The following is a 24,990-nucleotide window of genomic DNA, read 5'->3' on the forward strand; positions in this document are numbered from 1 at the left end:
TTTGGTGGGCGGCCCTCTCCTGGCAGGTTTGTTGTGGTGCCATATTCTTTCCATTTTTAAATAATGGATTTAATGGTGCTCCGTGGGATGTTCAAAGTTTCTGATATTTTTTATAACCCGACCCTGATATGTACTTTTCCACAACTTTGTCCCTGACCTGTTTGGAGAGCTCCTTGGTCTTCATGGCGCCGCTTGCTTGGTGGTGCCCCTTTCTTAGTGATGTTGCAGACTCTGGGGCCTTTCGGAACAGGTGTATATATACTGAGATCATGTGACACTTAGATTGCACACAGGTGGACTTTATTTAACTAATTATGTGACTTCTGAAGGTAATTGGTTGCACCAGATCTTATTTAGGGGCTTCATAGCTAATTTAGGGGCTTCACATTTTCCGTAAAAAATGTTTTAGAATTTTTTGAAATAAGTTATTTTTTTCATTTCACTTCACCAATTTGGACTATTTTGTGTATGTCCATTACATGAAATCCAAATAAAAATCAATTTAAATTACAGTTTGTAATGCAACAAAATAGGAAAAACGCCAAGGGGGATGCATACTTTTGCAAGGCACTGCATTTGCCCTGCTTTTACAGAACATGCATTTAGGGTTTACATAGTACAGTACATCTCCTTTCTTCAATTCTTTTCTCCGCTTTTTTCCTTTAATAAACCTCTCATCCTTATCATTCCTGCTTTCTATTTATGTTGTTTAAACACATCACCCCCCTGTCATTGTCTTCCTGTTTCCCCGGCCCACTCGTCTCCCCCCTCCCTTCGCTCCCCTCGTCACATGGCTGAAAACATGCAGGAATCTTTGCTCATAAAAGCACAATACAATCTGCCAGACAGTAGAGCAGACAACGTGAGGGCAGAGCAAGGCAAGGCACACAGACGATACGTCCAAAATGACAACCTGTTCCCTATATAGTGCACTACTTTTGACCAAGTCACTGTAAGGGGACTAGGGTGCCATTTGGGATGGAGACAGAGAGATACATGGGGGTGGTACACTTCTCCTATCTAACTATGCCACTCTTCTCTCTAATGAATGTCTTAATACTTCCCCACTGAGTTTTCTTTTGTGGTTTTTAATCGATGTTCAAAGTGCTGGGGAAAAAAGAAATGTATTAATATGGTGGCTGTGTAATTGGCTTACGCTTGAATCTACATACTGTCTCTGGTTCTCTGTGGACTGTCCTTGAGATGCAGAGACATTAACATTTACGGAGCATAAGGAAGGAAGCCACAGATATGAGTTGAGCCATAGAGCTCCTATAATTAAGGATTTTATATATAATTCTATGAGTTGGGGGAAGTACATGATGGAATGGGTTTACTGCTGTTGGGCATGATTGCAATGCAGGCTGGACTAGTATCAGCGAAATATCAGTTGTTGTTGTTGTATTGGACCATATGTAACCGGTGTGAAATGGCTAGTTAGTTAGTGGTGTGCGGTAGTAGTATTTCAATTGCTGACGTCACTTACTTGAAGTAGTTGTTTCCCTTGCTCTGCAAGAGCTGCGGCTTTTGTGGAGCGATAGGTAATGATGCTTCAAAGGGTGACTGTTGTCGATGTGTTGAGAGGGCCCCTTGTTCAAGCCCAGGTTGGGGCGAGGATAGGGATAGAAGGAACACTGTTACACATAGTAGTTCCACAATTGGCTCCATGACAGTAGCTAGTTTGTCCTCTGGAAGTGGTCGTCTTGGATGTGTGTGGTCCTCCCCATTACCTTTATACACAGCACTTTAGAATGTTTATAGGAATGAGTGGAGAGCCAGAGAGATAAGGGATGAAAGCATTCCTCTCTCTCTCTCTCTCTCTCTCTCTCTCTCTCTCTCTCTCTCTCTCTCTCTCTCTCTCTCTCTCTCTCTCTCTCTCTCTCTCTCTCTCTCTCTCTCTCTCTCTCTCTCTCTCCTCTGCTGCTGCACTTGCTACTTCATATTTAATTAGTTAGAGTGTGTGTCGTAGCAGGGAGGGCGGCATGGCATTTCAGAGCAGCATCCACACAGAGATGTGTACAGACTGCCCAACACCAGCCAGCACAACTCACTGACTGTGGGAATGTGTATTGCTGTAGGTGTGTATGTGTGTGTGTGTGCATGCGTGCGTGTTTGTGTGCATGCGTGTCTTTGTGTGTGTATATATACTGTGTGTACACACACACGTGCATTGCTTGTGTTAGCCCATATCCTCTCTTGTCTCTAGCCTACATTATGTGCAGTATGCATAGCTATGTGGGAGTACTTGCTATAGAAATGTGTTTGTGTGGGAGAGTTATTAAACAACATAGTACAGCTGACCATGTTATCTTCTGTTGCCAATTAAGAGAGTAAGAACAATAGAACAAACACAAAATTACCCTGATGATGTGTGTGGTACAGTACATGTTGGGCCATATTATGTAGGATGAAAGCTGGAGAAAGAATTGCACACATCTTTTGTTTCATATTGCAAATCCATCCCCAGACCCACTTCAGTGAACCACAGGGGAGATGCAATTTATGACACATGAAATAAGTGCTTTTTTGTTTGATGAAGGTATAGATTGAACTCATGTACATACTCAGCCTCCCATATCCCTCTTTACACTCTCCATGGCAATTCTCCCCTCCCGCTGTCTGTGTGTGTGTGTAAATGTGAAAGGGTTTACTCCCCGACTGTACTATCGCCACTCATATGTGTGGCCCTAGAGCCGTGTACAAGAGCGAGGAATCATATCAAACCGGTCTGGAACACACCTGCATATTGGATTTCACACTCAAAATAATGGTTTCGGCACGTGTCATGAACATGTTCGGAATGTATAGATAGAACACCAGCGTCAAGAGACCTCGAGTAGTTTCGGTTGAAGAAGACAGTTCCATAGGGAAATCCGAGTAAAACCAAGGTACTAACCAGGTTTCCGTTCAACCTTTTTATGCGGGTAAAGTACATGTCAGATGAAAAATGTAATGACAGGCCTAATTTCCAATTGTCGTCAAAACAAAATACTCTAGACAAAATACGCTTTTTGTGACGCTTTTATGCGCACCACTACGACTAATCGGGAAAGCATGCAGTTTATTAGGCTACAGATTAAATATATAATTATGAATTTATCAGGGTGGTGAAAGTGCAAGGTGATGCGCTTGATGCTCCTTTCCAATAAATATCGAGGCTTATTCTGGTGACTTGATAATCGATGCTTGGCTTCGGTTTGATAAATCATCTAGCTCTTTTGCCCATAATAATAATCTCTTTTTGTGGGAGTTGAAAATTGGATGGAAATCAATTTAAACATATATTTTTTATCCGGTACATGGGACTTGTTTAGCAAAAAAAAATGTTCTCTTCTTCGCCCTACGTCATCAGCACCGTGTTTGAATTCAAGTCAATTTGATACAAACACGTCTCTGTTGGGAAAATGCGCATATTTTGGAATATTTGCATGAAAATTTGTTGCCAATTGGATGGAAAGCTAATGAGACAAATGTTCAGGTTATTCAATTATTTGGTGGGACAATCATAAAACACTGGTTACTTCCAAAATGACACCTTATTGGTTAAAAGTAGTACACTATATAGGGAATAGGGTGCCATTTGGGATGCTGTTATTGAGTAGGAGATGTCTTGGTCTAGTGAGTGGTGAGTCACTCTCTGTTGGAGTCAGCAAGCTCCCTGTGAGAGACAGACAGGCAGGCAGCCTCCCAGTGAGAGGCAGACAGGCAGCCAGTCAGGCTCACGGTGAGAGACAGACAGGCAGGCAGCCTCACAGTTAGAGGCAGACAGACAGGCAGCCAGTCAGGCTCACGGTGAGAGACAGACAGGCAGGCAGCCTCCCAGTGAGAGGCAGACAGACAGACAGGCAGCCAGTCAGGCTCACGTGGAGAGTCAGGCAGCCAGTGGTCCAGTGCTAATCAGAGTGTTGTGTTGTGCTTCTCTTTGCAGAGCAGCCAGAGCTTTCGGAGATTACCTGTCTCACACACACCCTGAGAACCGCAACGGATCAGGTACTCTATCAGTGTCCAGCCTCATCTAGTACATCCCATAACATGGCTTCACATATCCTAGAACTTTCATCTTTGCATGGCCTCACATATCCTATAACCTTCCTCTTCGCATGGCTTCACATATCCTATAACTTTCATCTTCGCATGGCTTCACATATCCTATAACTTTCATCTTCGCATGGCTTCACATATCCTATAACTTTCCTCTTCACATGGCTTCACATATCCTATAACTTTCATCTTCGCATGGCTTCACATATCCTATAACTTTCCTCTTCACATGGCTTCACATATCCTATAATTTTCCCTCTTCACATGGCTTCACATATCCTATAACTTTCCTCTTCACATGGCTTCACATATCCTATAACTTTCCACTTCACATGGCTTCACATATCCTATAACTTTCCTCTTCACATGGCTTCACATATCCTATAACTTTCCTCTTCACATGGCTTCACATATCCTATAACTTTCCTCTTCACATGGCTTCACATATCCTATAACTTTCCTCTTCGCATGGCTTCACATATCCTATAACTTTCATCTTCACATGGCTTCACATATCCTATAACTTTCATCTTCACATGGCTTCACATATCCTATAACTTTCATCTTCACATGGCTTCACATATCCTATAACTTTCCTCTTCGCATGGCTTCACATATCCTATAAGTTTCCTCTTCGCATGGCTTCACATATCCTATAACTTTCATCTTCACATGGCTTCACATATCCTATAACTTTCCTCTTCACATGGCTTCACATATCCTATAACTTTCATCTTCACATGGCTTCACATATCCTATAACTTCCTCTTCACATGGCTTCACATATCCTATAACTTTCCTCTTCACATAGCTTCACATATCCTATAACTTTCATCTTCACATTGCTTCACATATCCTATAACTTTCCTCTTCACATGGCTTCACATATCCTATAACTTTCCTCTTCACATGGCTTCACATATCCTATAACTTTCCTCTTCACATGGCTTCACATATCCTATAACTTTCATCTTCACATGGCTTCACATATCCTATAACTTTCCTCTTCACATGGCTTCACATATCCTATAACTTTCCTCTTCACATGGCTTCACATATCCTATAACTTTCATCTTCACATGGCTTCACATATCCTATAAGTTTCCTCTTCACATGGCTTCACATATCCTATAACTTTCATCTTCACATGGCTTCACATATCCTATAACTTTCATCTTCACATGGCTTCACATATCCTATAACTTTCCTCTTCACATGGCTTCACATATCCTATAAGTTTCCTCTTCACATGGCTTCACATATACTATAACTTTTCTCTTCACATGGCTTCACATATCCTATAACTTTCCTCTTCACATGGCTTCACATATCCTATAAGTTTCCTCTTCACATGGCTTCACATATCCTATAACTTTTCTCTTCACATGGCTTCACATATCCTATAACTTTCATCTTCGCATGGCTTCACATATCCTATAACTTTCATCTTCGCATGGCTTCACATATCCTATAACTTTCATCTTCACATGGCTTCACATATCCTATAACTTTCCTCTTCACATGGCTTCACATATCCTATAAGTTTCCTCTTCACATGGCTTCACATATCCTATAAGTTTCCTCTTCACATGGCTTCACATATCCTATAACTTTCCTCTTCACATGGCTTCACATATCCTATAACTTTCCTCTTCACATGGCTTCACATATCCTATAACTTTCCTCTTCACATGGCTTCACATATCCTATAACTTTCCTCTTCACATGGCTTCACATATCCTATAACTTTCCTCTTCACATGGCTTCACATATCCTATAACTTTCCTCTTCACATGGCTTCACATATCCTATAACTTTCCTCTTCACATGGCTTCACATATCCTATAACTTTCCTCTTCGCATGGCTTCACATATCCTATAACTTTCATCTTCACATGGCTTCACATATCCTATAACTTTCCTCTTCACATGGCTTCACATATCCTATAACTTTCCTCTTCGCATGGCTTCACATATCCTATAACTTTCCTCTTCGCATGGCTTCACATATCCTATAACTTTCCTCTTCGCATGGCTTCACATATCCTATAACTTTCCTCTTCGCATGGCTTCACATATCCTATAACTTTCCTCTTCGCATGGCTTCACATATCCTATAACTTTCCTCTTCGCATGGCTTCACATATCCTATAACTTTCCTCTTCGCATGGCTTCACATATCCTATAACTTTCCCCTTCACATGGCTTCACATATCCTATAACTTTCCTCTTCACATGGCTTCACATATCCTATAACTTTCCTCTTCACATGGCTTCACATATCCTATAACTTTCATCTTCGCATGGCTTCACATATCCTATAACTTTCATCTTCGCATGGCTTCACATATCCTATAACTTTCCTCTTCGCATGGCTTCACATATCCTATAACTTTCCTCTTCGCATGGCTTCACATATCCTATAACTTTCCTCTTCGCATGGCTTCACATATCCTATAACTTTCCTCTTCGCATGGCTTCACATATCCTATAACTTTCCTCTTCGCATGGCTTCACATATCCTATAACTTTCCTCTTTGCATGGCTTCACATATCCTATAACTTCCCTCTTCGCATGGCTTCACATATCCTATAAGTTTCCTCTTCACATGGCTTCACATATCCTATAACTTTCCTCTTCACATGGCTTCACATATCCTATAACTTTCCCCTTCACATGGCTTCACATATCCTATAACTTTCCTCTTCACATGGCTTCACATATCCTATAACTTTCCTCTTCGCATAGCTTCACATATCCTATAACTTCCCTCTTCGCATGGCTTCACATATCCTATAAGTTTCCTCTTCAAATGTAACCCACCGGCTCAATTCGGTCTTATGTGGCAAAATTTGAAAATGTGTTTTTTACATTGAATAAAAGTAGAGACTCAGAGCTAGAAATGGTATATAATACACTACAACCACAGTTGAGGAACAGTGGGAAAGTATTTTTGCTTTGAAAGTTGATAAACTTGTAACCTCACTTTTGAGAAAATCCACTTGAAAGTTTTGGTAAACCTACTTGAGAGCTCTTCTTTGTCTACACCCATTCAGCATCGTTCACACCCTCTTAAGCTTTAGCCCCACCCAGCTCTTTAAGGATTCACATATGAGGCCATGTATTAAACAACCAAAGATTTGAAGACTAAAGGCTGGTTAATACTAGGTCTATCTACAGTTGTCGCAGTGACATCATTGATATTCTATTGTGGTCCGACATCAGCAGCCTGGTGGTCCAGAATAGTATAACTAGTGTATTTTGTTTTAACATCAATAAATCCACCCATTTAAAAATGAATTTAGTATACAGTACCAGTCAAAAGTTTGGACACACCAACTCATTCCAGGGTTTTTCTTTATTTTTACTATTTTATACATTGTAGAATAATAGTGAAAACATAAAAACTATGAAATAACACACATGGAATCATGTAGTAACCAAAAAAGTGTTAAACAAATCAAAATATATGTTATATTTGAGATTCTTCAAAGTAGCCACCCGTTGCCTTGATGCCAGCTTTGCACACTCTTGGCATTCTCTCAACCAGCTTCACTTGGAATGCTTTTCCAACCGTCTTGAAGACGTTCCCACATATGCTGAGCACTTGTTGGCAGCTCTTCCCTCACTCTGTGGTCCAACTTATCCTAAACCATCTCAATTCAGTTGAGGTCGGGTGATTGTGGAGGCCAGGTCATCTTATGCAGTACTCCATCACTTTCCCTCTTGATCAAATAGCCCTTACACAGCCTGGAGATGTGTTGGGTCATTGTCCTGTTGAAAAACAAATGATAGTCCCACTAAAGCGCAAACCAGATGGGATGGCGTATCGCTGCAGAGTGATGTGGTAGCCATGCTGGTTAAGTGTGCCTTGAATCCTGAATAAATCACAGACAGGCATCCCCACACCATCACACCTCCTCCTCCATGCTTCACAGTGGGAACTACATATGAGGAGATAATCCATTCACCTACTCTGCGTCTCACAAAGACACGGTGGTTGGAACTCAAAATCTCAAATTTGGACTCATCAGACCAAAAGACAGATTTTCACTGTCTAATGTCCATTGTTAGTGTTTCTTGGCCCAAGCAAGTCTCTTATTATTATTTGTGTCCTTTAGTAGTGGTTTCTTTGCAGCAATTCTATCATGAAGTCTCCCGGGTGGCGCAGTGGTCTAGGGCACTGCATCGCAGTGCTAGCTGCGCCACCAGAGTCTCTGGGTTCGCGCCCAGGCTGGGCTGGGTTCGCGCCCAGGCTCTGTCGCAGCTGGCCGCAACCGGGAGATCCGTGGGGCGACGCACAATTGGCATAGCGTCGTCCGGGTTAGGGAGGGTTTGGCCGGTAGGGAGGGTTTGGCCGGTAGGGATATCCTTGTCTCAGTATGTAAAAATTTAATAAAATGTATGCACTCTACTGTAAGTCGCTCTGGATAAGAGCGTCTGCTCTTGGCCGGTAGGGATATCCTTGTCTCAGTATGTAAAAAATGTAATAAAATGTATGCACTCTACTGTAAGTCGCTCTGGATAAGAGCGTCTGCTAAATGACTAAAATGTAAAAAAATGTAAATGAAGGCCTGATTCACTCAGTCTCCTCTGAACAGTTGATGTTGAGAAGTGTCTGTTACTTGAACTCTGTGAAAAAATTTTTTGGGCTGCAATTTTTGAGTCTGGTAACTCTAATGAACTTATCCTCTGCAGCAGAGGTAACTCTGGGTCTTCCTTTTCTGTGGCGGTGCTCATGAGAGCCAGTTTCATCATAGCGCTTGATGGTTTTTGCGACTGCACATGAAGAAACTTTCAAAGTTCTTGAAATTTTCCGGATTGACTGACCTTCATGTTTTAAAGTAATAGTGAACTGTCGTTTCTCTTTGCTTATTTGAGCTGTTCTTGACATATTATGGACTTGGTCTTTTACCAATTGGGACTATCTTCTGTATACCACCCTTACCTTGTCACAACACTGATTGGCTCAAACGCATTAAGAAGGAAATAATTCCACAAATTAACTTTTAACAAGACACACCTGTTAATTGAAATGCATTCCAGGTGACTACCTCATGAAGCTGGTTGAGAGAATGCCAAGAGTGTGCAAAGCTGTCATCAAGGCAAAGGGTTGCTACTTTACACTTTCTTGGTTACTACATGATTCCATATGTGTTATTTCATAGTTTTGATGTCTTCACTATTATTCTACAATGTAGAAAATAGTAAAAATAAAGAAAAATCCTGAATGAGTTGGTGTGTCCAAACCTTTGACTTGTACTGTATGTCAATCTATCAAACCAGGCAACTAAAAGCAACTGTCTAAACAATGTTTTGGTTCGTTTCTAGCTAACTAGCTAATGTTAAGTTAGCTGGTTAGCCAGTTCAAATAATGACCATATCATGTAGATGACAACATCTTCACTTTAGCTCATTCGACTTCATTATTACAGGAAATTAATGGCGAGCCAATTACAGAAAATAGCTTATGATTGTGAGTGTGATGAAATAAAAGCAGGGAATTCGACCTGAGAATTTTAGAACATGGACACAGTTGCCTAACGTTATATCCTAATTTGACTTTGGTGCAGGTCATGTTCTTCACATTACCGTCTCTGGTTAACACATAATATATCAAATAGAATTGAAGTTGAATTTGTCACATGCACAGGATACAGAAGATATAGTGAAATTGTTACTTATATAGTGAAATTGTTACTTGCATAGTAGAGTGTTTTGTTAAGACATGTAGCTTTCTAGCTAGCTAGCTAAACAATGAACCATAATCCCAACCTATGACGTTACTACTTGCATGAATCTGCAGGCAACCAGCTTCAATGTTAGCTAGTTAGCTAACATTAGGCTATAACTAGCAATGCAAATGGCTCTGAGATACAAATAATATTAGTACACAGATCATACACGTAACGTTAGCTAGCGAGACAGATAACGTTAGCTAGCTAGCTAACAGTATGCTTTAACTTGAAATGAAAAATACTTTCTGCCAAAATTAGAAACGTATAACATCTGAAAATGTAGCTAGCTAGAATATCTTACCCGTATACACGGATGGACGATTCTCCTTCTCTGTCACGGATGCCATGGTTGCCATTAGTTTGAAGATGTAATGGTCCCGTGTGGCTCAGTTGGTAGAGCATGGCGCTTGCAACGCCAGGGTTGTGGGTTCATTCCCCACGAGGGGACCAGGATGAATATGTATGGCTCTACCAACTGAGCCACATGGGACCATTACATCTTCAAACTAATGGCAACCATGGCATCCGTGACAGAGAAGGAGAATCGTCCATCCGTGTAATTTGTAAGTCGCTCTGGATAAGAGCGTCAGCTAAATGACTTAAATGTAAATGTAATCCGGAGACAGGTGTTTTATACAACAGCCTTCTGTGTGTTCTCTTTTCGACTCCCTCTGAATATTTGCAATCAAACGCCAGAATTTTCTCCATCTCCTTAGTTATCATATTCTAATTCCACCGGAATTCCACTGATTTCAAAACTCGGTCCCCCAGAAAGTGGAGAACAACACTTTTGCAGTAATACTACGTGATATCTTTCAAAAAAGCAGCGTTAGAAAGGATTACCGACACCTACTGACTAGCTCATGTTCTAGACAGAAGCGGGCTACATGGCATACCAATCCGAACTCATCTCTCAGCATGTCCAGCCGATCCATTATCTCAGCCAGTCATGGCTAGCAGGAAAGTATTTTTCCGTAGCTAAACCAACTAGGCTCATAAATTAACAATTTTATTCATATTTTCAGATGGCATACACATTTTTTATTAAGGCACATGAAAGTTCACATGTTCCAGAAGGCATTTCTGACAAAGAAGCTAACGTTCAAATGCCTCTGCTGTGAAGTAGTGACGCACAACATACGCCTAGTTTCCTGAAACGAGTCACAAATGGCTTCACATTTCCTATAACTTTCCTCATCACATGGCTTCACATTTCCTGTAACTTTCCTCATCACATGGCTTCACATTTCCTGTAACTTTCCTCATCACATGGCTTCACATTTCCTGTAACTTTCCTCATCACATGGCTTCACATTTCCTGTAACTTTCCTCATCACATGGCTTCACATTTCCTGTAACTTTCCTCATCACATGGCTTTCCTCTCATCCCACTGTATAGCAGCACTAAATGCTCTGAAATCATTACCACACTATATCTGGCAAATTTCACTGTGAGAGGGTGTATCTTCCCGAGGCAGAGGACCGGGTAAGTCTGCCAAACCCCTTCTATCTTCCAACTCATCCTTTCAAAATACCTCCTAATTTCCTCCCTTCTCTCATTTCCCTTCTCCGTTATCCATCTCTTCACATCTCATTCCTCCTCTCATCTCCAAAAAGCTTTGTTTGCTCTCTGATGTTTGCTCAAATGTTGCCAAGCCCTTTAGAGCACAAGATGAACAGCTCATCTCTTTGTCCTCTCTCTCTTGCTCTTGCACTTGCTCTCTCCAGATCAGCTTCTATCTAATACCTTCATTGGCCAAGACAAAGACTCCCCTGACATCAGTCATCTTCACAACAACAATCTACACCCTCAGAGCCACTGTGGGGCCAAGGCCAGCCAGGACCAGTCCCAGGCCCACAGTCTTCAGTCCCAGCTCAGCACACTGCATCCCCATCACAGCAGTCTCCAGCCCAGCACCCTGCAGCCAAGCAGTCTGCAGCCCACAGGCCCCTCCAAGCACAGGCTCTCAGCAGAGCGAAGTTTCTCCTCCGAGGAGCAGCAGCCACCTCCCAGGTCCTCTGAGGGGAGCCTGACCAGCTTGAAGCCAGCTGCCCAGCGGGTATACACCATCACCAGGGAGGGAGGCATGCTAGGGGGGCAAGGCAGCGAGGAGAGTCTGGAGCTGGAGATGCTGAAGCAGCCTCTGTCCCCTCCTCCCTCCGCCAACCAGCCCTCCTTTTCAAACCAACAACCACCAGGCAGCAAACATCCCCGCGGCAACCATAGTCATGGCCCACAGGGCCACAGGCCCAAGTCCCAGCCCCTGCAGAGCTCAGGGAGTGCCCATAACATCCGGGACTGGGTGGTGAGGAGGGGGGGCTCGCGGGAGGACTGCACCCCAGACTGTGTCACCTGCATCAGGGCCCCATGTCCGAGCCAGCGCTCCCTGGATCTGGAGACGTCTCCGCGAGACGGAGGAAAACAGAGGAAGAAGCTAGAGAGGATGTACAGCCAAGACCAAGGCAGAGACAGACGAGGCTCTGCTGAGGAGAGAGGTGAGGAGGAGGATGGAGGATGGAGGAGGAGGATGATGATGACCAAATCAAATCCAGCTTTATTTATATAGCACATTTCAGACATGAATGCAATGCAATGCGCTTCACAGGAAAAGAAGAAAAATAAAGAAAATTAACAGAAATCTTTACTACACAAAAACAAAAGAATAACAATAAAAACTGAATGACTAAAAAGCACCCTAAGGAAAAGCAAAATTAAAAAGGTGTGTTTTAAGATCTCTTTTAAATATGTCCACAGTTTCGGCCCCCCTCAGGTTCTCTGGCAGGCTATTCCAGAGGCTGGGGGCATAATTAATAATGGCTGCCTCTCCATGCCTCTTGGTCCTAGGCTTTGGGATAGTTAAAAGGCTGCCTCTCCATGCCTCTTGGTCCTAGGCTTTGGGATAGTTAAAAGGCCAGTGCCAGAGGACCTGAGGGACCTACTGGGTTCATAACACAAAGTATGTCTGACATGTATTGGGGTGCACATTCGTGGATTGATTTAAAAACCAATAGAACAATAATCAAATTAATTTTAAAACTCACAGGCAGCCAGTGCAGAGACATCAAAACCGGTGTAATGTGTGCTCTTCGTCTGGTCTTGGTCAGTACCCGTGCTACAGCATTCTGTATGTTTTGCAGTTGACAAATGGCTTTCTTGGCTAGACCAGACAGGAGAGCATTACAGTAGTCAAGCCTGCTTGTAAGAAAAGCATGGATGAGTCTCTCTGTATCAGCCTGAGATAGAAACGACTGCACCTTGGTAATGTTCATCAGGTGGTAAAAAGCTACTTTGGTCACATTCCTAATGTTTGATTTGAAATTGAGTTCAGAATCTAAAATGACAACTAGGTTTTTTTCCTGGTGTTTTATCTTTATTGCTTTGGCTTCAATAATACAGTAAGAACCTCGGCCTGGTCTTGATTTAGCTGAAGGGAATTGTTAGCCGCCCAAGTATTGCTCGTGTTTCTTGGCCCAAGCAAGTCTCTTCTTGTTATTGATGTTCTTTAGTCATGTTTTTTTTGCAGCAATTCGACCATGAAGGCCTGATTCACTCAGTCTCCTCTGAACAGTTGATGTTGAGATGTGTCTGTTACTTGAACTCTGTGAGGCATTTATTTGGGCTGCCATCTGAGGTGCAGTTAATTGCAATTTCTGAGGCTGGTAACTCTAATGAACTTATCCTCTGCAGCAGAGGTAACTCTGGGTCTTCCTTTCCTGTGGCGGTCCTAATGAGAGCCAGTTTCATCATAGCGCTTGGTTTTTGCGACTGCACTTTTCCGTATTGACTGATCTTAATTTTCCGTATTGATTGACCTTCATGTCTTAAAGTAAGGATGGACTGTCATTTCTCTTTTCTTATTTGAGCTGTTCTAGCCATAATATGGACTTGGTCTTTACCAAATAGGACTATCTTCTGTTTACCACCCCTACCTTGTCACAACACAGCTGATTGGCTCAAACGCAGTAAGAAGGAAATGAATTACACAAATTAACTTTTAACAACTCATACCTTTTAATTGAAATGCATTCCAGGTGACTACCTCATGAAGCTGGTTGAGAGAATGTCAAGAGTGTGCAAAGCTGCCATCAAAGCAAAGGGTTGCTACTTTGAAGTATCTCAAATATAAAATATATTTTGATTTGTTTAACACTTTTTTGGTTACTGCATGATTCCATGTGTGTTATTTCATAGTTTTGATGTCTTCACTGTTATTCTACAATGTAGAAAATAGTACAAATAAAGGCAAAACCATTGAATGAGTAGGTGTGTCCAAACCTTTGACTGGTACTGTATATAAAACGCAAAATCAAACCTTGTGGAACGCCATATGCGATATCTATTTTCTCTGAGTTATGTTCACCAAGGGTGACAAAAAACTCTTGACCACTTAAATAGGTCCTAAACCAATTTAGAACTGGACCAGAGAGGCCAACCCAACTCTCCAGTCTGTCCAGAAGGACATCATTGTCAACAGTGTCGAATGCAGCATTTCAATCCAAACGTACAGAAAGCTGTAAGGATGTCTCACAACATGTATCTAAAATGAACCCTATAAATAGCACTGTTGGGAGATTTAGAAAGCCATAGTCTAGCAATCAACAATATAATAATACTTTTATCTTTAAATCGCAATCTGTAGATACCATGCGATTAGACAGGTTCAGAATGTATGTAAAACATCACAGCACAGATTAAAACTATATGGCTCATAGAAATCATAAGATGGTGGTTTAGGGAGATAGGTGGGATGGACTGAGAGTAGCTTAGGGGTGGATTTAAAAGCTCATGTTCTAGAATAGTTATGACTGAAAACACAATGTATATTGTACAGTATAAGTACTATCTATCCAGATGTGATGGAAACTCAGCAACAAAAACAAACGTCCCTTTTTTAGGACCCTGTCTTTCAAAGATAATTTGTAAAAATCCAAATAACTTCACAGTTCTTCATTGTTAAGGGTTTAAACACTGTTTCCCATGCTTGTTCAATGAACCATAAACAATTAATGAACATGCACCTGTGGAACGGTTGTTAAGACACTAACAGCTTACAGACGGTATGCAATTAAGATCACAGTTATGAAAACTTAGGACACTAAAGAGGCCTTTCTATTGACTCTGAAAAACACCAAAAGAAAGATGCCCAGGGTCCCTGCTCATCTGCGGGAACGTGCCTTACGCATGCTGCAAGGAGGCATGAGGACTGCAGATGTGGCCAGGGCAATAAATTGCAATGTCCGTACTGTGAGACGCCTAAGACAGCGCTACAGGGAGACAGGACGGACAGCTGATCATCCTCGCAGTGGCAGACCACGTGTAATAACACCTCCACAGGATCGGTACATCCGAACATCACACCTGCGGGACAGGTACAGGACGGCAACAACAACTGCCTGAGTTACACCAGGAATGCACAATTCAACCATCAGTGCTCAGACTGTCCGCAATAGGCTGAGAGAGGCTGGACTGAGGGCTTGTAGGCCTGTTGTAAGGCAGGTCCTCACCAGACATCACCGGCAACAATGTCACCTATGGGCACAAATCCACCGTCGCTGGACCAGAAAGGACTGAAAAAAAGTGCTCTTCACTGACAAGTCGCAGTTTTGTCTCTCCAGGGGTGATGGTCGGATCGTCGAATGAATGAGCATTACACCGAGTCCTGTACTCTGGAGCGGGATCGGTTTGGAGGTGGAGGGTCCGTCATGGTCTGGGGCGGTGTGTCACAGCATCATCGGACTGAGCTTGTTGTCATTGCAGGCAATCTCAACGCTGTGCGTTACAGGGAAGACATCCTTCTCCCTCATGTGGTACCCTTCCTGCAGGCTCATCCTGACATGACCCTCCAGCATGACAATGCCACCAGCCATACTGCTCGTTCTGTGCGTGATTTCCTGCAAGACAGGAATATCAGTGTTCTGCCATGGCCAGCAAAGAGCCCGGATCTCAATCCCATTGAGCACGTCTGGGACCTGTTGGATCAGTGGGTGAGGGCTAGGGCCTTTTAATTTTGACCCCCCCTTGTTCAGGGACACATTATTCAATTTCTGTTAGTCACACATCTGTGGAACTTGTTCAGTTTGTCTCAGTTGTTGAATCTTGTTATGTTCATACAAATATTTACACATGTTAAGTTTTCTGAAAATAAACGCAGTTGACAGTGAGAGGACGTTTCTTATTTGGCTGAATTTACAATAAAAAAACAGAATAAAAAGGCTGTCTCTGTGCTGTGGTGGGCACAAAACCAGATTGACATTTTTCAAAAATACAGTTGAAAAAGCATTTAGCTGTTTGAAATCCAATTTCTACCGAATTTTGCGTAAGTATTATGATGATGATGGAGGAGGATGGAGGGGAGTGGGGCCTTTAGTTGTCTTTGTGTCTCTTTATCCCCATCCCTTGTCCCCTGTGATAAGACTCATTTGCGGTATAATGTTTTTCTCAAACTCAAAGCACATTGTGTGGAGAAGGGTAACAGCTGACAGACAACAACATTTGAAGTGTAATGTTGTGGGCTAAACTTCTGCTTTGTCTCCTTTGTTTGTAGAGGACAACCCTAATAGCTGGTTCCCCAAAGAGAACATGTTCAGCTTCCAGACGGCTACCACAACAATGCAGGCGTGAGTATAGGATATCAGATATAACCTCACCACTCTGCTCCACTCCTACTGAACACGACATGGCTGCCTCAAAGAGTTCTGTGTGCTAATGATGGATGAGTTCTAGAGTGCCTCCCAAATATGCACAATATTCCCTATACACAGTAGTTCTCAGTATAGGGTGCTTTTTGGGATGTAGCCTTAGACTCCTTCACATGGCTGTGCCCTGGACACAGTTGGAGGCCAGTGGTTTTATAGGACACAGTTGGAGGCCAGTGGTTTTATAGGACACAGTTGGAGGCCAGTGGTTTTATAGGACACATTTGGAGGCCAGTGGTTTTATAGGACACAGTTGGAGGCCAGTGGTTTTATAGGACACAGTTGGAGGCCAGTGGTTTTATAGGACACAGTTGGAGGCCAGTGGTTTTATAGGGGACAGTTGGAGGCCAGTGGTTTTATAGGACACAGTTGGAGGCCAGTGGTTTTATAGGACACAGTTGGAGGCCAGTGGTTTTATAGGACACAGTTGGAGGCCAGTGGTTTTATAGGACACAGTTGGAGGCCAGTGGTTTTATAGGGGACAGTTGGAGGCCAGTGGTTTTATAGGACACAGTTGGAGGCCAGTGGTTTTATAGGGGACAGTTGGAGGCCAGTGGTTTTATAGGACACATTTTATGTAATACATTTGATGACAAAGCTGGAAAACAATATCCTAAATATTAACCATCAACATAGTGAATACAATTGGTGTTTAATATTTTATTTAACTAGGCAAGTCAGTTAAGAACAAATTCTTATTTTCAATGACGGCCTAGGAACAGTGGGTTAAACCTCTTGACACTACAGGGGGTGCTGTTTCAACTTGGACATTTATCGTTCCCAAATTAAACTGCCTCGTACTCAATTCTTGCTCGTACAATATGCATATTATTATTACTATTGGATAGAAAACAATCTCTAGTTTCTAAAACCGTTTGAATTATGTCTGTGGGTGAACCAGAACTCTTTCTGCAGCAAAATTCATGACAGGAACTGCGAAGGTCTGAAAACGAGGCTCTGTTCTCAGATCAGTTTAAAGCTCTGTATGTATCCTATGGGTCGATATGAACTGCACCCGCCTTCCCCTGGATGTCAGTAACCAATGAGAAGTGGAATGGAGTTTCTACGTAGTTCTCAGAGCTTATAAAAGGCCAAGGAACGATGTTCGCCATTGCGCAAAGCAAGACCTCAGGATGACATTTTGAAACGCTCAGTTATCGGCCTTAGCTATATCCGTCTGTAATTTAATTCGATATAGGTGTTAGAAACATCATAACGAAGTTATTTTAAACCGAGTTATATCAGTTTATGCGAGTATATTGCTATTTTCGGAATTTCCTTAGTATTGCGCTTTGAACATTTGGGCATGTTGTGGCCACATAGCTAATGTTAGCTGCTAATTCCGAAGTTGAAGACGACGTTTTACAACCAAGCAACGATTCTTTTGGACAAAGGACCACTTGCCCAAGATTCTGATGGAAGCTCGTCCAAAAGTAAGAGCTATTTATGATGTTATTCCGTTTTTATGTGGAAAAATGTAAACGCATTTGTCCGCCATTATTGCGGCACTAGTCTGGCTGTAACGCACACTGTATGTCTAGTAACGTTAATTTTAAAAATCTAACTCAGCGGTTGCATTAATAACTAATGCATCTTTCATTTGCTGTCCAACCTGTATTTTTTAGTCAAGTTTACGATTATTTATTGATTAGATTAGGTGCCTTTCCAAGATGGCGCCGGCCAGAATGCATGACCTGTTGCCACTGATCACATTGTATAACCACGATTTGTGCTGCTAAATATGCACATTTTCGAACAAAACCTATATGCATTGTGTAATATGATGTTACAGGACTGTCATCTGATGAAGTATATCAAGGTTAGTCCAATTATATATCTTTTGCTGGATTGTTACGATCGCTAACCTTTGCTGCTGGTAAATGCGGTTGTGTTTCTGGCTATTGTGGTACGCTAATATAATGCTATATTGTGTTTTCGCTGTAAAACACTTAAAAAATCTGACATATTGGCTGGATTCACAAGATGTTGGGCTTTCATTTGCTGTACGCTGTGTATTTTTCAGAAATGTTTTAAGATGAGTAATTAGGTATTTGACGTTGGTCTCTGTAATTATTCTGGCAGCTTCGGCACTATTTCAGATTGCAGCTGCAATGTAGAACTGTGATTTATACCTGAAATATGCACATTTTTCTAAAAAAACATATGCTATACAATAAATATGTTATCAGACTGTCATCTTATGAAGTTGTTTCTTGGTTAGTGGCTATATATATCTTTATTTGGTCGAATTTGTGATAGCTACTGATGGAGTAAAAAACTGGTGGAGTAAAAAAAGTGGTGTCTTTTGCTAACGTGGTTAGCTAATAGATTTACATATTGTGTCTTCCCTGTAAAACATTTTAAAAATCAGAAATGATGGCTGGATTCACAAGATGTGTATCTTTCATCTGGTGTCTTGGACTTGTGATTTAATGATATTTAGATGCTCGTATTTACTTGTGACGCTATGCTAGGCTATGCTAGTCAGCTTTTTTACTGTGGGGGGTGCTCCCGGATCCGGGTTTGGGAGGAATTAGAGGTTAACTGCCTTGATCAGGGGTAGAACAACAGATTTTTACCTTGTCAACTCGGGGATTCGATCTTGCAACCTTTCCAATGCTCTAACCACAAGGCTACCTGCTGCCCCATATGAGGGTATGGGGGTTTCAGCATTAAATATCCTTTATATATTTTTTAAACACTTATTTATTTTACTATGTCAATATGTTTTTCTTGTAAATGTTTTGGCACCAAACTGGTGGCAGTTGTGAAAAAAGTAAATAGTTGGAAAAGTCGCAGAGTTAAAACTTCTTATGGATGAAATCCCGTTAACGGGATCCATTTGACAACAGCCAGTGAAAGTGCAGGGCGCCAAATTCAAACAACATAAATCTCATAATTAAAATTCCTCAAACATACAAGTATTACACACAATTTTAAAGATAACCTTGTTGTTAATCCCACCACAGTCTCCGATTTCAAAAAGGCTTTACGACGAAAGCATACCATGCGATTATGTTAGGTCAGCGCCAAGTCACAGAAAAACACAGCCATTTTTCCAGCCAAAGAGAGGAGTCACAAAAAGCAGAAATAAAGATAAAATTAATCACTAACCTTTGATGATCTTCATCAGATGACACTCATAGGACTTCATGTTACACAATATACACTGCTCAGAAAAATAAAGGGAACACTTAAACAACACAATGTAACTCCAAGTCAATCAATAAAGTCCATCATTTATGTCCAAATACCTCCTTTTTGTTTGCGCGTTTAGTTCATATCCAAATTCAAGAGGCGCAGGCACTTAGTCCAGACGAAAATTCAAAAAAGTTATATTACAGTTCGTAGAAACATGTCAAATGATGTATAGATGTTTTTAACATAAATCTTCAATAATATTCCAACCGGACAATTCCTTTGTCTTTAGAAAGGACAAGGAACGCAGCTAACTCTCACGGGCACGCACCTGACTGAGCTCATGGCATTCTGCCAGACACCTGATTGAAACAGCTCTTATTCTCTCCCCCTTCACAGTAGAAGCCTGAAACAATGTTCTAAAGACTGTTGACATCTAGTGGAAGCCTTAGGAAGTGGACCAATCGGACCAAATTTTACACTGTATATTGGATAGGCAAAGACTTGAAAACCTACAAACCTCAGATTTCCCACTTCCTGGTTGGATTTTTTCTTAGGTTTTCGCCTGCCATATGAGTTCTGTTATACTCACAGACATCATTCAAACAGTTTTAGAAACGTCAGAGTGTTTTCTATCCAAATCTACATTATATGCATATTCTAGCTTTTGGGCCTGAGTAGCAGGCAGTTTACTCGGGGCACCTTATTCATCCAAGCTACTCAATACTGCCCCCCAGCCATAAGAAGTTAATTGTATATAATGCAATTTTTGATTAGATACTTTTTTCATTAAAAAAGCTATTTTCTCTTGAACCATATGGTCTATCCACTAGAAACTCATGGACAATATGACACAGATATAAAACATTTATACTATATATGAAAATATATTTTGTAAGTTATTCGAGTATACATGACTAAAGTTAAAATAGATTACCTGTTAATTACCAAAAGTACTAAAGATTTTAGTAACTTTGGTAACTTACAGGTAGTTTTGCAACCCCATTCTCCAAGCACGCACGCACACACACACACACACACACACACACACACACACAGACACACACTTTCTCTGCTGACTGCTTAATTATCACCTGTCTGGTTGAACTCGTAATTACGGCCCACACACACATTCTGCCCTCCCAGCGCGCCTCTGTTGTTCTCCCTGCTCCCTCGCTCCACTCATCTATCCTCTCCTCTCCATACGTCTCTCAGGATCCCACGCTCTCTCTCTCTCTCTGCTCTCTCGCTCCACTCATCTATCCTCTTCTCTCCGGACGTCTCTCAGGATCCCACGCTCTCTCTCTCTCTCTGCTCCCTCGCTCCACTCATCTATCCTCTTCTCTCCGGACGTCTCTCAGGATCCTACGCTCTCTCTCTCCCTCGCTCCCTCTTTGAGCACATCTCTCAATGTCTTTGTTTCCTTATCTCTCCATATGTCTCTGTCACTCCGTTCCTCTGCGTCACCTGTCCTCTCCTCTTACTTAGTACTCACTCCCCTTGGATCCACACCTGGTGTCACAGGCCCTGTGTTATATTCCAGATATAGTGTACTTTGTTGACCGGTAAAAAGTAGTGTACATTGTAGGGAATAGGGCACCATTTGGGATGCGTACAGTTTCCTTGACTGGAATATCATATGATTAACAGCTAACCCTCCCAAGTGTACAGTATATCTGTCTGTCAAGTCCAATATTTATGACTGAAGTGTCTAACTTTTTTGTCCTCTCTTCCCTTCCCTCTCCACTTGGCCTGCACCAACTCCTGCCTGCACCAACTCCTGCCTGCACCAACTCCTGCCTGCACCAACTCCTGCCTGCACCAACTCCTGCCTGCACCAACTCCTGCGTCTACAGAATATCGTGAGTCTCCTTCCCTCCTTCACTCTCCTTCCCTGTGCGCCTCAGACAATTTACTCTCCTTTTGACTCTTGGCTATCTATCTCTTCCTGTGCTACTACCTACCGTCTCCAGTGTCCTCATTAACCTCTATTAACCCCCTTGCTGGGCTGAGTGTTTGAAGTTATGGAAAAACATTACTGAGTATCCAAATCTCCAATGAATAAAACATTACTGAGTTTCAAAGTATCCAATGAATAAACATATTCAACATAATGGGTCTAAATTGTAAATAAGCATAGATTGATTTATCACTAGATGGCTTAAAAAAACATCTTTATCGTCCATTAATAAAGATTTTCAATTGAACTGGTTTGTCTTACAGTATAGCTAGTATTATATTGTATTAATATATGGATCCAACAAGGCAAATTTATGACAGACAGAGTTATATAGAACAATGAGTCAGATGAGATGGTAGCATAGTGTTCTGTTCCTCTGTACCAGACACAGCCAGGGTCATACCTCTATATATATATATATACTGTATACACGCACACACACACATCATTCTCTTCTATCTGAGTTAATTCAGTGCAACAAAAGGACGACCTTTCAGAAGGAACAGAGAATTGCCTACAGTAATGTACTATAGTTACGCAATATTGTATTATACCTACAGTAGGTGTAATGAAAAGTCCACATTGTAGGTAGTTCCAAGATGAAGTAATTATACCACTAATAATTTTAGTGGTCCCTGTGTAGATAGAAGAAGAGGCTTCATCCCAAATGGCACCCTATTCCCTTTATAGTGCACTACCCTGGTCAAAGGTAGTGCAATACAAATGGAATTGAGTGTCATTTGGGACGCACAGAGAGTGAATAGATTATATGTCATGGGAGTTGTTCAGTATTCATAGATCTGGTTTAGACCTGCTTGTAAAGTAATCTATTGTATCGTCTTGATAGTGATTATTATTTTATACCACAGCATACAACAGTCTAGTTTATACACACACACACACAGCTCTCATCATCTGTCTGACAATGTTTGAGCCTAGTGCGTAGGACATGGATAGGACTCTGATAAATGCTGTCAGACATGATGGTTACTTCTTTTGGCACCCTGTCACAGCATATATCCATTTCAGAGGGAAACACCCACACTCTCAATCACTCAATCACTCAAACACTCACATACACACACACAATTGGTGCAATGGATAGTTTCCTGTGTACTTTACCTTTATGGCCCTGTTTCTGTCTAAGCTCTGCTCCTCTTGGTCTCTGATTGGTGGCTTGGTAGTATCCTTGTGTGTGTCAGTTTACAGTGTGTGTCAGTTTACAGTGTGTGTCAGTTTACAGTGTGTGTCAGTTTACAGTGTGTGTCAGTTTGCAGTGTGTGTATGTTTGCAGTGTGTGTCAGTCTGCAGTGTGTGTCAGTTTACAGTGTGTGTCAGTTTGCAGTGTGTGTATGTTTGCAGTGTGTGCATGTTTGCAGTGTGTGTATGTTAGCTGTGTGTGTCAGTCTGCCGTGTGTGTCAGTCTGCCGTGTGTGTCAGTCTGCAGTGTGTGTCAGTTTGCAGTGTGTGTCAGTCTGCCGTGTGTGTCAGTCTGCAGTGTGTGTCAGTCTGCAGTGTGTGTCAGTTTGCAGTGTGTGTCAGTTTGCAGTGTGTGTCAGTATGCAGTGTGGGGCGTGGGGGACACACACACTGCTGTGTGTCTGCAGTGTGTGTCAGTCTGCAGTGTGTGTCAGTCTGCAGTGTGTGTCAGTCTGCAGTGTGTTTCAGTCTGCAGTGTGTGTCAGTTTGCAGTGTGTGTCAGTTTGCAGTGTGTGTCAGTCTGCAGTGTGTGTCAGTCTGCAGTGTGTATCAGTCTGCAGTGTGTGTCAGTTTGCAGTGTGTGTCAGTCTGCAGTGTGTGTGAGTTTGCAGTGTGTGTCAGTTTGCAGTGTTTATCAGTTTGCAGTGTGTGTCAGTCTGTGTGTGGTGTACAACACTTACCTGTTCTGCTGGCTCTAACCCACTAGCCGCTGACCTGTTGCAACACTGTAGTGGCTAACCCTCTGTGACGTGGATCCCATCTCACTAACGCTCTATAACTCTGCACTCACACCCTTAGCCCCTCACCTCTGACCCCGTTAACACTGTGACATCCCAGCAGGGCATTCCGGGGCATTGCTGAGAGAAAGAGGAGGAAAAGGGAACAAGAGGCAACCGCTCCAGTAACCGAGACTGAGAGGTACGGTCCATGTCTGACCTGACTGTCCTGCACCTGTACGTAGTGCTGTAGTGTTGTCCCCCCCACGCCCCAACAACCCCTGCACAGAGACACAGACGCACGTAAACAGAGACAGACACACACACACACACACTGTACCTTCTAGCATTGTTGTTGTGTCCCACACACACACACACACACACACACACACACACACACACACACACACACACACACACACACACACACACACACACACACACACACACACACACACACACACACACACACACACACACACACACACACACACACACACACACAGACCGTCAGACCAACTTTAATGACCAACCTTGTCTCAATAGCCTCTCACTGTTCTAAGGATCTTTATGATACGACACTTTGTGAAAACCACTTTAAAATCCCAGGCCCGGTATATTTCCTAACTGGAATAGCTCGATCAAATGTAAAACGTGAAATGGAGTTCTGATTGCATTCTCAACAGTACAATGTCGAGCATGTGAGCTCAGAGACATGTAAAATTGTACACTAAAATCATATAACTTTTAACTTTTTCAGATTATGTAATTTTCACAATACCCTCAAATTACACATTTTCCAAGCGTTCCAAAGGAGTATGCTGACAGGTGGCCATGTTAAAGTTACAAAATCTACCCTGACCAAAATATTATTGGAGATCCTTTTCTGATGTATTTTGCTGTTGTATAAAGAAAGGTTTTGAAAAATCAGGGAAACCTTTGCCTGTCACCAGAAAGGGCCAGACAATTGACTCCAGAAGTCAATAGTAATTTGGTGTGCGTGAGTGTCTGGTTTGCTGTGATTGCTGTCTGGACATGGATGGGCTGGTGGAAAAAGGAGGAAGGCTATTGTAGCACAGTGTCAGTCTCACTAACTCCAACCCAGCTCCTGGTCCCATCTACAGCGGTACAGCTGTCCCAAATGGCACCATATTCCCTATGTAGTGTGCTACTTTTGATCAGGACCCATAAGTCTTTGGTCAAATGTAGCCATTTGCTAAATTGTTCTACTTTTCAATCCGCAGTCCCGTTGGCTGTGCAACAATAGCCGATGAATCAACGTTTGCCATTTTTCATGGTGCAGGTGTTGGTGTGACCGTTTTAAACATTGAGCTGCTGCAGTGCACACTGAGGTGTGACTGTGTTCATCGAGACTGGAGTGTAGCTCACTTTTCTCCTGGATAGTGTTGTTTGGCTGTGACTGTATGCATCAATGTGTCACAGTGTAGCTCTGTCCTTACAGCATGAAGGGTACCGTATATTGTCAGTGTATTCAGTGCA

General features: G+C 42.2%; 1 protein-coding gene across 1 annotated transcript in view; it reads left to right on the plus strand.

Moving 5' to 3' along the window:
• LOC139545128 (NMDA receptor synaptonuclear signaling and neuronal migration factor-like) overlaps positions 1–24,990 on the plus strand; it is a 67,378-nt gene that overhangs the window by 14,717 nt on the left and 27,671 nt on the right. Inside the window, exons 2-6 of the mRNA XM_071352545.1 lie at positions 3,929–3,990; positions 11,509–12,276; positions 16,326–16,398; positions 21,471–21,476; positions 23,615–23,692. Of these exons, the coding sequence (XP_071208646.1) occupies positions 3,929–3,990; positions 11,509–12,276; positions 16,326–16,398; positions 21,471–21,476; positions 23,615–23,692 (987 nt within the window). The remainder of the gene's footprint in view (positions 1–3,928; positions 3,991–11,508; positions 12,277–16,325; positions 16,399–21,470; positions 21,477–23,614; positions 23,693–24,990) is intronic.

This window comes from Salvelinus alpinus, chromosome 19 (assembly GCF_045679555.1).
Source record: "Salvelinus alpinus chromosome 19, SLU_Salpinus.1, whole genome shotgun sequence".
Lineage (NCBI taxonomy): Eukaryota > Metazoa > Chordata > Actinopteri > Salmoniformes > Salmonidae > Salvelinus > Salvelinus alpinus.